Source organism: Martes martes (assembly GCF_963455335.1).
Source record: "Martes martes genome assembly, chromosome: 3".
In the NCBI taxonomy this organism is placed as follows: Eukaryota; Metazoa; Chordata; class Mammalia; order Carnivora; family Mustelidae; genus Martes; species Martes martes.
Window position 1 is genome coordinate 103,923,505 of NC_137890.1, and position 13,490 is coordinate 103,936,994.

Below are 13,490 nucleotides of genomic sequence, written 5' to 3' on the forward strand. Positions count from 1 at the left end.
GATTATCTGCTAGAATCTCTATTACTTCTCATAATATGCTTGAAAAGTTTTATTTGTACCTCAGGGGCAATGAGCCTGGCCTCATTTACAAATATGAATGCAGATATTAACAGTGTACTGTCTTCTCCTCCAGGCGGTCTTGCTCACTGTCGGCTGGTTTTATTTACTTCCTCAGCAAAGGAATATCCATCTCCTTGGAATTAGACACAATGTGGTTAAAGGGAAAAGCAGAAGTTTTGGATTCAGAAAGTTTTCATTTGATTCCCAACTCAGGCCTGTGTGACCCTGAGCAAGTTTTCCTTCCAGAACCACTGACTCCTCATCTATAAAACAAAATGGTTATACCTGCCTCCAAGAGCTTCTTACAAGGACAGTGCCTGGCATAAAGGAGATGCCCCATAAACATTAGTCTGGTTTGTAGTTATTATTTTGCGTCAAGCAGATTATGACAGGAGAATTCCACAGGTGTAAAGTCACAGAGATAAAATTGCCTCTTTCCTGTAGATGCCATTCCATATTCTGTGTTGTTACTTCAAACTATAAATGACATCATTATTCTTCGTGTCTTCTGTTTTTATGAGGTGACAGTGAACAGGGCAAATACTGAGAGTTGAACTATTATTTATGAAGAGTAACACTAGAATTATAAGAGTAGGGAGTAAATAACCTAAAAGAGAATTTTTAAAATTATTATACTTATTTGAGATATAGAAAAGTAACTTAGATATGATACCCTTAGTCTTAACATCTGTTCATTGTGAACAAACAAACAATACTACCCCCCATTATTTAATACATATATAGTGTGTTTTTTCATTTGAGTAATTCGTCAGATCATTCAGAGGGGGAATAATAAATGTATCATGGAAAATTTCAGCTGGGCTTTCAACTTTTGTGTCAACATTATATAATTTTAACCACACGTCCCTTTCCACTTTGGTTTGGTATTATTTACCATGAGGTCCAAACAGAACAAAAGAACCATCATGTGATAACTGCCTAAAGTTACAGTTTTGGAGATAAAAAACACACTATGGATAATTAGAATGATGTAATTCTTTATAGCATAGGATAGAATGTTCAACATAAATTAAGGTTGCATACCAACAGACTACTCTGGTGCCTGTTTTGCAGAAACACGTATACTTATTACACATGGTTGTCAATGGAAAGTCAATCATGTCCGTCCGTAGCCATCCATGGCTAAATTGTTCCTGGAAGAAGCCCATTTTGTCCTTGTGAAGGATGACAAATGAGAGTTCTGCTGTGGCATCTACCTTTCTAAATGCCAAATGATCTCCTGGCAGTTTTCCTTGACGTAAATATTATGAATTGCTGAAGAAGCCATCATTTTTCACACTTTATTGGTTTAGACACCAGGTGAAGTCCTCTCAGCTACAGTGAAGTAATAGAGGAAGCAACACACCTAAATTTTCCTTAACTGTCCTTAACTGTGCATTAATCAGCATCTGTCTTAACCTGGTTGATTACAGGAGAAGATGTATCAGGGAGTCTCTGCCCAGCATCCCCGCCTCCTGAAAGGATGGCTTGTGAAATTCCCTGCCGAATGGATTGTGTGCTGAGCGAGTGGACGGAGTGGTCATCTTGTTCCCAGTCTTGTTCAAATAAAAACTCAGATGGGAAACAGACCAGGTCAAGGACTATCCTGGCATTGGCGGGAGAAGGTGAGTAATAGTAAAGGGTTCAACAGTGGAGTCAATTGCCCAGTTCTTATTTTTTTTCTAGTAGGCAACTGAGAAAGTCATATCGTGGAAGTAACCACATATAGGTGATAACTCTATTGCCGGAATCAAAATTTAGTTTCATTTCCATGCATGCCTTTTCTCTTTAATCCTCTAGTTACTCTAGACTGAGTACTATATTTACATGAACTATCTTAGCCCAAACTTATGTATAGGCCATGGCAGTCAGATGGATGTTATTTTTCATTACACCTTCTTGGGGATAAAAAAAAAAACAAGGTTTGATTGACACACATCCAGCTTCAGGTGACTCATACATTTGGGAATATAATTGGAATATGTCTGGTAAAAAGGGCTCCAAACGAGGAATCAAGAGATATGGCTTCTTGACCAGGAACTGCCACTAACGTCGGCCTGATTTCCTGTTCTGTCATGCTGGCAGGTTGTGAGAGGGAAGAAGATGAAGGCTCTGAAAATGGCTTTGAAGAAGCTAACATGTGCTATGGAAATGTAAACGGGTGACATCAGAACAAATTGGAGGAGCAGCTGTTTCTATCATGTATAGCAATGGTCCCTGTCCCCAGACGCACGTGTCCTTTCTTTCAGGCTCTCCCTTGGCTCTGTCTGCCTCTGGCTCAGTAAGAACAGCAGGATGGTGTGGCCACTGGCTGTGAGGAGCTCCTTTTGAAACAAGATTCTGTTCTGTGATCCTGAAAAATGGGGCCAGGGTCAAGATGAATGAAGATTTTCATATTCTTAAAGTGCAGTTGCTTCCCGCTCTTGTCTTTTATATTTCTGGAAGGAGAAAAAAGTCAGTAGTATTTAATGGGAAAAAAATAACGAGAATAACAAAACCAAGGTCACAAATCTTTTTGAGCATTTGGCCCACTGAATAAAACATCATAGGGTGGAAGAGTAGGAAAAAAATCAATACTGTAGATAAATGCCAGGTTTTACATGGATATAAAAATGTGAAAGAAAAGACAGTAATGAATTTTGATTGTCTGACTCACCCAGGAGTGTAAGGATGCACATCTGTCTGGTCTCCCTGCCAGTGGATAACACATTGTCAGGTATTATTTCAGAGTGTAAGGATGGGCTTTCTTCTGCCAAACTTTAAGAGACACTTCTGGATTTCTCAAATTGCAGTAAAATGCATTGCTTGATGGAGAGTGGGTGTTTTGAAATGATTCTCTGAGAAAAATAATGCTCTCTTAGGAAAAAGAGGCCAGGTACAGGTAATGTGTGTGTAAGTGTGTGTATTTGACTTGATATCACTTCAAGGTCATGGCTACTGTATCTAACTGACTAATTTATGTAGTCATCATGTTACTAAAATAAAAGCAGATTTCTTTGGAGTTTATCTCAGAGATACATAATGCAAAGGTGGGAAATAGAACCTGTCTTTTGTTGTTGTTGTTCTTGTTGTTGTTTTTGGTCTAATCAATGTATACTGCTGCCTATTAGGAGGGAAAAGTGAAAGATATTGCCCTCAGATTGTACTCAGGACAAAAGGGCCATGGCCCTAGAGTGGGCAGAAGGGTACAGAGACCAAGCCTTTGGAATCCTGTGTCAAAAATACCATCTTTCTGGACCATTAAAACAGCAAAAACAACAAAAATAAGAAAGACATAACAGTAGCAACCTGGTAATAACAACAGCAACAACTGTGTATTCTTTTGGATTTTGATTTTCACAGGTGGAAAACCATGTCCCCCTAATCAGGCCCTCCAAGAGTATCGTTCATGCAATGACCATTCCTGTATGCAGCTCTACTGGGAGACATTACCCTGGGGCCCCTGTTCCGAAGACACATTGGTAACTGCTCTTAATGCAACCATTGGCTGGACTGGAGAAGCTACCTGTGGTGTGGGCATTCAGACACGGAGGGTCTTTTGTGTCAAGAATCACGTGGGACAAGTGATGGCCAAAAGGTATTACCCATAATTTATTGAAAGTGCATATAATTATTGCATAGAGGAGTATTTTTAGTCAAAAGCATTTATCAAGCAATGAACATGCTTCAGTCTGTGCTGGAGGAAAATAACTTTGTTTCATTTGACTCTTAAAGACTAGAATATATCTCTCAAAAACAAAAGTAGAAGCAGTTATAATATGGATCATTAGTAAGGTTATAGTACATGTAGTAGCCAATGGAAAGTAAGTGTGGCCCACAGATATTGAATCTGTTTGAGTAATCCAACATTTTCTTGACCTCATCTCAGTACTTTTGGCGTTTTTTTCAGTCATGTAAAGACTAGGTCAATGTGAGGCTAAGTTCTCCACTTTGAAAGGATGGGGTTGTGTTAACACTCTCTGATGGGTTCCGTTGATCTCTTACACAGTGGGCAATAAATCCATATAGCCATTTGAATAGACTAATTCATGCCTGTAAGTAGGTTGCGATCCCATACATGTTAGACTCTGTGCCTGAAGATAGACATTTAAAGAACAAAACAAAACAAAAGTAGTAGAATCGTTTGGACGTGGGAACTAGGATATAGATATCAAAAAGGGTCAGGGACAATTGCAAGTGGTAGAGGAAAAGAGTAATTAGGCAGAGAACTCAGCTGTGGGAGTTTTATCGCTAGACCAAATGAGGAGGTGTGACTTTTCCTCAGTCCATGTGGGGAGCCTTGTGGAAAAGAAACTGTAAGGGACCTATGAAGTGTACAGTGACTGGGTAACTGTCCTGTCCATGGAGATTTCCTAATGGCTGTGTTTCAACTAGGCTCTTCCTTGTGGTGGAAGACCCCACCCCCATCATAGAAGAGATATATCCCCAGGATGGGCATGCTCAGTCTTTTGTCTGGTGTCACAAACAAGGCCACTTAGAGCTGTTCTCTGGGAATTTCTGAATTGGGAAAATGAAACCTTCTTTTCATTCTGGTCACGAGGCTCTAAGTATATGAATTGACAGTTGCCATAGGCATGGTCCTGGAAGAAAAAGCAGGCAAAGGGAGTGGAAATGAGGCTCAGAAAGAAGCAAAACTGAAGGAGAACATTTTCTGGCAGCATCAAGCCCTGACCCATCCTTGTAAAGATAACCCTACCCTTCCTGGCAACGTGGGCAGACACATTTGCTCTTCCCTCTAATTCTATCCAGTTTGCATTGCTGTCCTACACAACTCAAAACACCTGATTAATTTCACCTTGGGGCACCTTGATACTAGGCTGTGGGGCTTATCCCAACTGGCATGGAAACCACAATAGTTGTGTGAGGAAAGTTGTAGGAGCTCAGTGGAGGGAAGTGAACCACTGATGGCAGAAGTAGTGCTGACTGGCCAGGTCCTGCTGGGGTTGGAGCAACCTGTGAGCTGATGGTTGTGCAGATACAAGTGGAGATGATATGACTTGCAGCGAAACATAGTCCAGAAGACCTCCCCTCTCTTTCTCTCTCTTTCTCTCTCTCCAAAGGTGACTTCTAGAGGACTGGAGTTGGATGTTCTTAATTGCTGCAACCCCACACGTTAACACAATGTCTGACATATAGTTAGTGTACCATAAGTGGCTGGAATCCAGGACTGAACAAGATTGATACGTAGGAAAGTTACGGGGTTTAACAAGGATTGGGTATAAATTGCAGAAGATTGAGAAAAGCTGAGTTCTATCCTTTGTTCAAGAAAAATTACCTGATCTACCATCCTACATTTTGGCAAAGGGGACTGCCGTAGAGAGTAATGACTAGATCAGATGTATGACCTTCTACTCTTATTAATTCATAAATGTTATTTCTGCTTTAGACCTGACTCTACATTGCTTGTTCTGTTTTTTGGAATATCAAATTATGTCTGTTGTGTTTTGCAACTTTCCTGGTATGCATAACACTGCATGGACTGATTGCATCAGTGAGAGTTATAGCCAAACATGGACAAAAATGTTGAACATATCATGTGGCTCAGGTGAAAATCTAAGTCATGGGGTTATGCTAAAATCCTAAAAGGTTTATAAAGATATTATGCAGACATGAGAATTTCTTTTATCTTGGTCTGGGTTGCAGCCTTGATAATGTTCATTTTTATGATGTAAATTTTCAGCTGCTTAAAAAGGATGCATGAAATATCAGCTTGAATATACAAATAAAATTAAATATGGTTTAGGTATGGTAGTAAACTCTACATATAAAATACAGCAAACTATTATTCCTTATCGTGATGAGAAAATTTGGCATGCCTGATGTCTGATCTTCTCCCTGACACAAACTTTTCAGCTCTGAACCGGAACAGGAAAAATCCACTTGATATGAATATGGTTTGTTTATTCCTTAGCAAAGGGACATTAGAATTAAGAGCAACACCAAATAAATTGTCACATTTAAAGGACTATTTGGACATGAAAATTTGGATTATATGATCTGGGAGCCCCTTTTCTATTCTTATAATTACTTCAAATGACAGTTGGTTTTGTTTTTTTGTAAAAGTCTGAGCACATAAATGTCATTATTGTGAATAACCCCTAGTTCTGCTCAGCTTACCATCACAAAAAAATGAACTGTATAGATATTTTCCCTAACACACACACACACACACACACACACACACACACACTTATACACAGGCATTGCTGATTACTTTTTACACTGCTAATGAAGCTGGAGACTTAACAACTTAGGTTGAATTCTTACTGTATGTCTCCAAACAACCCTGCTAAATATGAAGACCTGAATTGACTTGAGTAAAATTTATTAGAAATTTTTAGGTTAAGGACATTAATTGAGCTAAGAAATTAGTACCTAGTGTCCAGTGAAGTACACAGTGAGATAGTGAAACTATCATCAGTAGAAAATATATTTTACTCTGCCCTTTGGAAAAATGTCTATTTTTGTTCTTTTTTATGTGAAAGCTGTTGCAGTGGAAAGAGATTCCCTGCCATTTGTGAAATCCTTGGGGTGGGGGTATGGGAATAGGAGTAGCAAAGGAGAAGGAAACATCCTAAAGAAGGAGGGGCCTTCAGGGGAGAAGGAAGCAACTCTCCACGGAACCGATGGCTCATATAATGTGTTTTATCTCCAAGCCCACTGCACTGGGAGGCAGAGTTCCTTGCAAGTTCTTGCTTCCCTGGGTTGGCGTTTGGTTTCTATTCAGTTGTATAGGTGAGACTGTTACCATTGTATGAGTAATAGAACTGATCATATCAGAAAATGAAAACTAGCCAGGGCAGAAGTGGAACAGAAGTGAGAGCTCATTGGGATAGTTCTGGGATTTTGTTTGGTTTTGTTTCACTATTCATTGTTTTTTTTTTTTTTTTTTTTCAGCTGCAGTGTACAAAAAATAATATTAAAAAAGATTAAAAGCACACAATTTGAAGCCTTCCGAAAGTCCTGATAAGGCACTTTCTGCCTTTAATGTGAAAACACCTGGCATTGTGTAAGATAGAATAATACAGAGTTCCATTTAAACATTTAATGTTGACAGAGTTGGCAGGTTTGCCCCAATAGCTGAGTGAGACGTGCACTGGTTCCTGGGTAAGAGGACTGATCAAAGAAATGGAGCATTGTCTCTGCATCTTGATTATGGAGGTGTAACTAAGAAATGGCAGGTCTTTGTACCTCAGTTTGATGCATTTTAGCACAGTGCTTATAAGGAACTGAAGGCTACGGGGCGACAACGAGATAAGAGTTATAGAGCATTCCAGTGCTGGTCTGAGGAAATATATGTGCTGAAATGAAATACACTCATCTTTTTATTGAGAGCACTGCCAATCTAGAGTCTGAGCATTACGTGAAATTAGGAAGTATAAATTAGGACAAAAGCTAAGGTGCCATGCTTTGTTTACTAACTAAAAAGTGAATCCATATGTTTCCCTAGGTTTTAAGGCTTTAATTTTGTTTTGGAAATGGCCGGATGAATTAGCCTAATATCCCCAGAGATTTATTTATCTTCAGGCTCCAATAACATTGAATACTATTCAATCATTCACTTGCTGTTATTAAATATTTACCCTGACTAAAATATGGCACTTTGAAGATATGATATAAGATGGAGTTCCACCATCAAATTAAAAATTAGTTTATGTATCATGCATGTATACACCGGCACACAGACACACATAGACACACACACACATACACACACACACAAACAGCATGAAAGTGGTCAAAAGCCTTTTTTTGGTCAACGTCAGTACAACAACACAGAAAATAAACCTTACAGTTTTTCCTGTATGGAAGTGGAGGGCACACATGTTGCCAATGGTCAAAGAGAGTATTTTTGAAGACTATGAAGAAATTTATGAATATGAGAAATATGATGATTCTTGAAGGGGTAGTCATCATGTGAATGGAAAGGAAGAGAAAGTTGAACCCCTGCAGAAAAGGTCAACCTTACTGGCAAAAGAAGTGAACTAAAAAACCGTTTTCACTGACAAGAGAATATTTGGCTCCTGTCTGACCAGAAATCACGTTCCAGCTCATGGCCTCTATAAAAGCAAAATAACCTTAGCTTGATCTTTGCCACTGAGGAGATGATACTGTTTCTCTCTTATGGACTGAAGGGAAGAACATGCAGAGAGAAAGGGGCTGTATTAGGAAGAGTGGGTACTATGTGCAGCGCGTGTTTATTGTGAATGTTGCTAATCAGGGGTAAATCAAGTAGGCAGTGTCAGTTCCCTAAACGAAATGAACGCCTACTCCTAACTGAAGTGAGGAAAATCCCTGCAGGATCAGCCTCCCTCTCCAGAAAGCCTGAAGCCAGCGCCACAGATATTTCCAGGCTATGTTGCCCATGGATAAGTGAGTTCGAAGTGGTTGGTTGGGCATGGGGCCCCTGCTGCCCCACTGAGCATGTGGGAAGCTGGTGTTACTCAAGTCACACTTTCATTTCCAACCATACACCAGGCGCTGTTGGAGAGGAGTTAGAATAAACAACAGCTCAGTTTAATTTTACTAGACCTCAGAGCGTGAATAAAGGACTTGGGAATGGTTTTAGCGGCTTTTGCTATCTCTAGTAAAGTATGACATAAATTTTCCTTACCCAAGTAGCTTGTTTAAGTAACACTATTTTCTCACAAAGACACTCTTCTTCCTCTTGTTTTGTTTATCGAGTTGATCTCTTTGATAGACAGCATTTCTGCATATGCTAAGGATGATTAATAATAGTGCCAATAATAATTTATTGAGCAATTCTGTTTCTGTGAGTGTCTCCATTTTCCATTTTTATCCAAGTATTATATAGTCCATAGAAGAAGTAAAATAATTCAGAGAGACTAATGACGACCAGCAACAGGTCCCACCCATCTCCTGCTCCGTTTAGTATCCCACATTTCAAACACAATCACAACCACATTTTAACAGTTGTTCTATGTTTTCTCTCTGTCTGTCTCTGTCTCTCTTTCTCTGTTTTGGCTGGGTAAGCCTTCACATGGTTCACAAATCATAATGGCATGCAAGGGGAAATATAATATATAACAAAGAGAAGCCTGATCTGATGTTTAAGCCCTGCTCCCACCCCTCTCTCCCTGCCGCCTGTCCTGCCACTGGCAGCCACTTATAGTGTCTTATCTCCATCATTGTATCTTTATGTCAGTACAAGCAAACACAAGTGTGTATTTTTCGTTCTCTTCCCTTTCTCATGTTTACCTCTTAACTCTAGATGATACATTTCCCACACATCATTCATACATCTCCTCACTTATTGATTTAAAATGCCCGTTCCTTGATTCCCTCTCATGAAAGCAATGAACCTTAGCCCATTTACACCAAGTCCTGTCTCAAATCCCAGATTGTTGGTGTTCTGTGAGTAGGTTGCAATAGTACTTTTGACTGATCTTTTTAGAACTTTATTTCTGTTTTCATTTATATTTAGATCGTCACTCGGCCCACCGGCTTTGTCAGATAAGCACATCCAAGCCTCCGCTCCTTGTCTCCCTCCCCTTCCATCCCCCCTGCTTTGTCCATGGTGTCTTTACCTGATGGTGGCCCAAATGATAGCATGTGCATTCTGTTCTACGGTCAAGTTCAGTCTTCCACGTTTAGCTTATATATTGTTTTTCAAGTTTTAAAACCAAGAAAAAGTTTTCATTTTGATCATTCTCTAAATTGATGAAGTCTGATGTCAGCCAGATTCTCGGATGACAAATCTTTCTTCCTCTTCTCCCACATCCATTATTGTCTATTCTCTTACTTTTTCTTGATGTTTAAAAACTGGACAGCCTTTGCGTTGATACTTTCGTCATTTTGTATCCAGTTGGTGGACTTTTCACCTGAACTGTCATTCTTTCATCAGCTCTCTGCATTTTTTTTTAAACTCATTATTGCCTCATTAACTTTATCTTCTCTATTTTCTCTTCTGTCCTTCAATAAGGTCTGTTGATTGTCTGAACTTGCTACACTGGTGTTTTGTTTTTGTTTTCCCTATCGTAAGTTTTCTCAAAAGGTCTCTCCCCATGTGGCTTTGGGTCCATTAATGATTATTCCAGTGCCTCAGTTTATCATGTAAAAATGAAGGTTGTACTACCTCTCACTGTTGTCATTAGAAATAAATGAAAGATGGGGCGCCTGGGTGGCTCAGTGGGTTAAAGCCTCTGCCTTCGGCTCAGGTCATGATCTCAGGGGCCTGGGATCAAGCCCCACATCAGGCTCTCTGCTCAGCAGGGAGCCTGCTTCCCTTCCTCTCTCTCTGCCTGCCTCTGTGCCTACTTGTGATCTCTGTCTGTCAAATAAATAAATAAAATCTTTAAAAAAAAAAAAAAGAAATAAATGAAAGAAGCTAGCCAAAGCCCTTAACTCAGCACTGCCTACTTAATACCAGAGCTCATGCTGTTAAGTCTTACCCACACGGCATTTATGTGCTTTATGAGGAACTTCTGGGGAACAGAATTTAAAATGCAAATATACATTGCTGAGTGCTTTCCTATTTTACTTTTTGGCATATCACAGTTTTAGAAGATAATGTAGTTTTTAGCCCTCTGTGTTCATAAAACAAGTAAGCAGGCAAGAAAACAAACAAAGTCTTGATTGCCATTTTCTGAGACTTTAGTTCTTCCAAGTGATTATGAATCAATTGACTGTAGATTTTCCTCCCAAGTGAGAGCATTCATTATCAGCAAAATAACGGTACTGCAGTGTTTCTCTTGTTAATGCTAGTTAGTATATTTGACATTTGCCATCTGTCATATTTTGCTCATCACTCTACATGTTTTGAAGAGATACCTGCCAATCGCTTAAATATTTTCAAATTCTGTTGCATTTTCAAAGAAGTAGAGTACATTTAAGTGGTTTTCAATGATTTTTGTTTCCCTGTATGGTCATATATTCATATATTGGCTTGTATTTTCCTATTCCTTTTGTAGAATATCACTGATTTGATATATTACCCTGAATAAAATGCTTTTCAAAAAATATATCAGATATGTTCATTTTGAAAAAAAAAAGTCATTTTAAATTGATGCTGATGATGACACTTTCTTGTGAAGGCATTCCCTTTCATTAGTTTTAGGGATTGCTTTTTTCCTGTATGAGTGGAAAGTATTTTGGTCTTTAGGTCAAGAGAGCTGATGTTGCCTTCGACTCGCTTCTGGCTGGGAGCCCTTGGGCAAGCAGCCTCCTGGCTCTCTCTTCCTTGTCTATAGAAGGAACGTCGGGGCCTCCATATTTTCTGTTCTGAAATCCTACAGTTCTCTGCTAAACCACTTACTTCTTCCAAAAGGCATTGATATTGTGTCTTCACATTGACAGATGTCCAGATTCAACTCGGCCCGAAACAGTGCGTCCTTGCCTTCTCCCGTGCAAAAAAGACTGTATTGTGACAGCTTTCAGTGAGTGGACGCCCTGCCCGAGGTCCTGCCAACCAGGTCGGTGCATTCTGGTTTTAGCGCTTTTCTTCCTACCACCTGAATTGTATTCCCCTACTGCTAAATAAATGAGAGACTGTAGAATGCGAGCATCCTTCTTTTCCATTTGCATGTCCCCCTGGCACACACGGCAAACACGGTTGGTAAAACTTGTAAATGAAGTCTTGGATTTCCAGATCCATCAGGACTTGGCAGGGAAAACATATTCAGTTAGTAGATGCCATAACGTCCCTGGAGGGCCTTGCAGCAGGGCTCATCCTCTGGGAACCCTGTTGCGGTGTTTTGTACAGCCATTCACATGTGGTTCCTTATAAAGCCTCATCACCGACACTATTTCTTTGTGGCTCCTGTGTGCTGGGAGTCTGACTGGAGGCATCTTTATTAGCCTGTAAGGCCTTTAAGCATTGTGCTTACATCACTGATAAATATAAGCCTACGAAAGAACAAGGGCAGATATGTAAAAAGTGTTGAATATGTGTAGGAATGAGAAATATAAGATTTGTGTTTCTTTATTATAAATGGTGATACTTTATACACCTGGGTGTGTTTGGGGGGCAATGATCTGGGATACTTAATATCTATGTCCTAAAAACACACAGGAGCACTTTGGTAAAATGACCCTCTTTCTTAGAAATGTTTATTGTACCCCCCGACACATCCTAGCCTCCTCTGGGTAGTCATGTCCTCTCAGGGAGGACAAGGCTGTACTAGCCTCCTGGAGGAAGGGCAAGGAAGCACTGCATGCAGTTCTGGGGGGAGAGAACCTTCTCTAGAGATTGAGAGTATTCACACCTTTCCTCGGGAAATTCTATCCCTGAGCATCCAGGGTGCCCCACATTTTTTGTGTCACACGCTGTCATGGGTGTGATGTGAAAAGATGACCAACATTGACATAGTTCTGCCCCTGACACATCAAACGCCCTCTAAGTGATCGGTAAAGGGATAGTGGCAGCTACAGAACATTGTCCCCATCAGTGTCTTATATTGTGATATTGGGGAACCTGCATAAGGTTTTCATAACCTGTGCCATTTCATCTTCATAATGTTCTTTTGTCACAGAATTAATATGGTTGTATCCAGTGAGCTTCCTTATGGATAGCATTAAAATGAATATTTGGGATATGAAATAGCCTTGAAAAATACAGTAGAATATTTTTCTGATTTTTTGAGGAATAAAAATAACAGTCTCTTCCAGACACTTTTCCAAACTTACTTTCTTGAATGGGGATATAAAGTAAGTGAGCTGAATGAGCAAGGTCATGCCGCTTCTAGACAGAGCAGGACAGAAAAGCTATGATCTCTCTGAACCATTTGGAAGGCAGCATCTAGGAGGCTGACTTTTGGAATTTTAACGGTAATGCATTTAAAAGACATTCAAAGATAAGTAAAGATAAATATTGGGAAAATGCAGGAAAATACAATAAGCTATGGTGAAGGAGTTTTATTGAGATTCGGCTATTTCTTTTAGTTTCTTCCCCATGAGAGATTAGCATAATTCCTCTGTGAAGTGATTATGAGAAAGACTGAATTAACAGAATATCCCCCTGGCAGCCAGATATTGGTGTTGGAGCTGTCAGGGTCCCCTGACACTGGGGGAGGCACATTAGTTTTGTTGAGCCAGTGCGCCCTAGTGGCCAGAGATTACTTCGGCTGCTGCTCTTGCATGTACTCTACATTCAAGAAAATTCTCTGTTGCCTGAGAGCCTTCCCGCACTGGCTAAGGATGGAGGAATCAGAGAGCATGGGAAATAATTGCTCTTCCAGCAATTTTAAATTTTACTTCAATTTCCAGAGATTCAATTAGTTATTTAAATAGTTGGCATTGTAATGAAAATAGTTCTAAGCCTCTGTGGTCTTTTTTTTTTTTTTTTTTGCCTCCAATTTTTCAAGCCTAGGTAATTCTTTTCACAGCCCGGCAGCCAGGGGACCTGGAGGAGCAAAGATTCAATTTTCAGATTTATTCCAACTTTCCACTTCAATCCTATTTATCCTCATGTT

General features: G+C 39.8%; 1 protein-coding gene across 1 annotated transcript in view; it reads left to right on the forward strand.

Moving 5' to 3' along the window:
- Window positions 1–13,490, forward strand: part of THSD7B (thrombospondin type 1 domain containing 7B) — a gene marked incomplete at both ends in the record, with an annotated part of 715,794 nt that overhangs the window by 330,075 nt on the left and 372,229 nt on the right. Inside the window, 3 exons of the mRNA XM_080799662.1 lie at window positions 1,494–1,685; window positions 3,403–3,637; window positions 11,377–11,492. Of these exons, the coding sequence (XP_080655788.1) occupies window positions 1,494–1,685; window positions 3,403–3,637; window positions 11,377–11,492 (543 nt within the window). The remainder of the gene's footprint in view (window positions 1–1,493; window positions 1,686–3,402; window positions 3,638–11,376; window positions 11,493–13,490) is intronic.